At 38.2% G+C, this 3,279-nt stretch overlaps 1 protein-coding gene across 1 annotated transcript in view; it reads right to left on the bottom strand.

The window, feature by feature from the left end:
* Window positions 1-3,279, bottom strand: part of SMU1 (smu-1 suppressor of mec-8 and unc-52 homolog (C. elegans)) — a 22,372-nt gene that overhangs the window by 8,719 nt on the left and 10,374 nt on the right. The window contains exon 6 of the mRNA XM_006758592.2: window positions 2,178-2,297. Coding sequence (XP_006758655.1) covers window positions 2,178-2,297 — 120 coding nt within the window. The remainder of the gene's footprint in view (window positions 1-2,177; window positions 2,298-3,279) is intronic.

Below are 3,279 nucleotides of genomic sequence, written 5' to 3'. Positions count from 1 at the left end.
GGTTACTTTAAGAAATCTATAAAAGTAATAGTTTAAAAAGGAATAAACTAAAATAAAACTTAAAATGTGTACAATGTTCATTCTCCCCACCTTGATGTAGGGACAAGGCTTTTCCTTTTTCCCTACAATTTATTTTATTGTTGACATTATTACAGATGCACCCATCATATTCCTCACCTTTGCCCACCTCCAAACCCCTCCCCTGGCCTTCACCACACTGTTGTCTGTCTCCATGGGTGCACAGTGTCATATTGTACATCTTAAATAAATCTGAATTTATTTATCTTAGGGGTATAATGTGAGAAACTAATGTTTTTTCCAAATTGTCAGCTCCTTTCCCTCAAACCATGTACTGACTAATATACTTAATTATCATCCATTTTATGGATGCTTATTTTATCAACCATTATTGTTCAAACAGAAGTATCTCTATTTGAAAAAAATTATAACCTGAGACTGCTTCATGGTGTGTTTTTTTTTTTAAGACAAACTATAAAAAATACATACAAAGTAGAAAGTGAATATCACTCATTACTTCACTCCCCAAGTAGAATTCAGTGCTCTTATGATAAAGATTACAATTTAAATCAGTGTAAAGTCAATAAATAGCTATTTGGGGAAATGATTAAATTTTATCTACACCAACTTTATCTCACTAAAGAAATTTCAGACGGATCAAAAATTGAACATAAAATGAAACATAAAAAGATTAGAAGAAATTGTGGAAGAAAAGATGGATAAATATGAAGATATAAAAGATTTTAAGTCTATAAAGCAAAACCATAAGCAAAATCAAGACAAAAGTCAAAACTGAAAAATTTTTGCAATACAGATTGCAAAGGTTGATTCCCTCAAACTTTAAAAAGCTCCAACAGCCTGACCAGTGTGGCTCAGTGAATTGAGTGTCAACCTATGAACCAGAAGGTAGAGGTCAGATTCCCAGTCAGGGCCCATGTCCGGGTTCCAGGCTCGATCCCCAGTAGGAGGCGTGCAAGAGGCAGCATATCAACCATCCTCTCACATCATTGATGTTTCTATCTCCCACTCCCTTCCTCTCTGAAATCAATAAAAATGTATTTTAAAAAATAATAAAAATAAAAAGCTCCAACAAATCAGTTAAATTACAATTCAAAAGAAAAATGGGCAGCCCTGGCCAGTGTGGATCAGTTGGTTGGGCATCATCCCATGAACCAAAAGGTTGCAGGTTCAATCTCCGGTAGGAGCGTATAGGAGGCGGCTGATCAATATTTCACTCTCACATCAATGTTTCTCTCTCTCTTTCCCCCTCTCCCTTTCTCTCTGTCTAAAAATCAACAAAATATTTTCAAAAAATAAACTGGAAAAACAAAACAGGCAAAGGATATGAACACACTTCACAGAATAAGAAATATTAGTGGTTTTTCACATATAAAAACACATTTTCTCACTCATAATAAGAGAAGCACATTTAATACTACAATTAGGTTAGGTTGGGCATAAAAAGTAACTGCTTACACATACATATCTGGAATATTCCAGGAAGGTTACACAAGAAACTGGTAACCTGGCTGGACCAAGGAAAGGAACTGACCAGCTGAGGGCCAAGGGTGGGAGTATGACCTTTTACTGGACAGCTTTTCTATTTCATAAAATATTGTATCGGATGTACATATCACCCATTCAAAAATAAGTTTAAAGCGTATAAATAGCCCAGCCAGCATGGCTCAGTGGTTAAGTGTCAACCTATGAACCAGGAGGTCATGGTTTGATTCCTGGTCAGGGCACATGTCTGGGTTGCTGGCTCGATCCCCAGTGTGAGGTGTGCAGAAGGCAGCCAACCAATGACTCTCAATAAAAATATATTTTAAAAAATAAAAATAAAATGTAGTCCTAGCTGGTTTGACTGAGTGGACAGAGTGTCGGCCTGCGGACTGAAGAGTCCCAGGTTCGGTTCAGTCAAGGGCACAGGCCCAGATGGTGGGCTCAATTCTCAGTGTAGAGCATGCAGGAGGCAGCCAATCAATGATTCTCCCTCATCACTGATGTTTCTATCTCTCTCTCCCTTTACCTTTCTCTCTGAGATCAATAAAATTATATTTTAAAAAATAAATTAAATAAAGTGTATAAATAACAGGTAATTTAAGAATAACAATAGTAATTCTTTCACTAGAAAAGTTAATATATTTTAAATACTTTACCTTCCTGATTTTTCCAGTTGTGAAGTTCCATACTTCAATGAATCCATCAACAGACCCAGTGACCAAATACTGACCATCTGGAGAAAATCGAGCACACTCCACATGTGACTTCTGACCAAACTGTTTCAAATGAAAACAATGAAACAGATACATTTTTATTTAGTGGTCTTAAAACAATTCCCATTTTAACCTTTCGGGAAACCCTGCCCTAACATGAAGTCATAGATAGCTTATTCTAATGGAGCATTGGAGAGACATTTCTGTACCTGGACACAGGAAGGTTGTGGATATATTTTCTCTGACCAGTTTTAAGTCTAGCGGCCTGTCAGCTGAAACCAATTTTTTAATGTGAGGTTTACATTTTCAAAGAAAAGTAAAATATATTTTATAATGGGACTTAGAACAAATAATCCTGAAACCCAAACAATAATCTTTTACCAGAGTCAGCCACGATTAGCATGACTTTCACACTCAACTTAATATGGCATATGTTCCTGTTGTGCATCTGAGGAAAAAAGTCATTTTTATAAAATAAATGTCAGCTTTCATATACTGTTTTGTAAACAAATTTTCTATCACTGTTTCTTTACTTGACCTTCACTTAACCAAGTGACAATGTGAAGGTGACTAACTCTAGGAGCACTAATTAAAGCTAATAGAGACTGTTTATCTGGGCAATGTATCCTGAGCACTTACCAGCAATCATGCTCCCAATAACAGATGAAAACTACAAAATGTTAGACAGATAACAGAGAAAAGCTCTTTTATGAATTTCAATTTAAATGCCAAAAATGGAAAGTGTTTGTAACAAAAATCTTAGCCCAGCAGCATAATTATAATGGACTAGAAGAGGCCCAGTGCACGAAATTTGTGCATTGGTGGGGTCCGTAGGCCTGGCTGGTGATCAGGGCCTTTCAGAGCTGTCTTACCCAGTCGCAGTCAGGGTCAGGCCTGCTGCCGCCGCCGCCGGCTGAGGCATACCAGCCTGGGGCTGGGAGCCTGCCAGTTGCCAGCTGGGGTCTGCCAGCTGCTGGATGGGGCCTGCCAGACTGGGGAAGGGACAGGGGAGGGACCGCAGGAGGTTTGCTGGCAGGGGGAGGGA

The sequence above is a fragment of the Myotis davidii genome, unplaced genomic scaffold, assembly GCF_000327345.1.
Source record: "Myotis davidii unplaced genomic scaffold, ASM32734v1 scaffold534, whole genome shotgun sequence".
Classification (NCBI taxonomy): domain Eukaryota; kingdom Metazoa; phylum Chordata; class Mammalia; order Chiroptera; family Vespertilionidae; genus Myotis; species Myotis davidii.
Note: the sequence above shows the minus strand (reverse complement) of the source record. Positions and strands in the feature narration are given on the sequence as shown.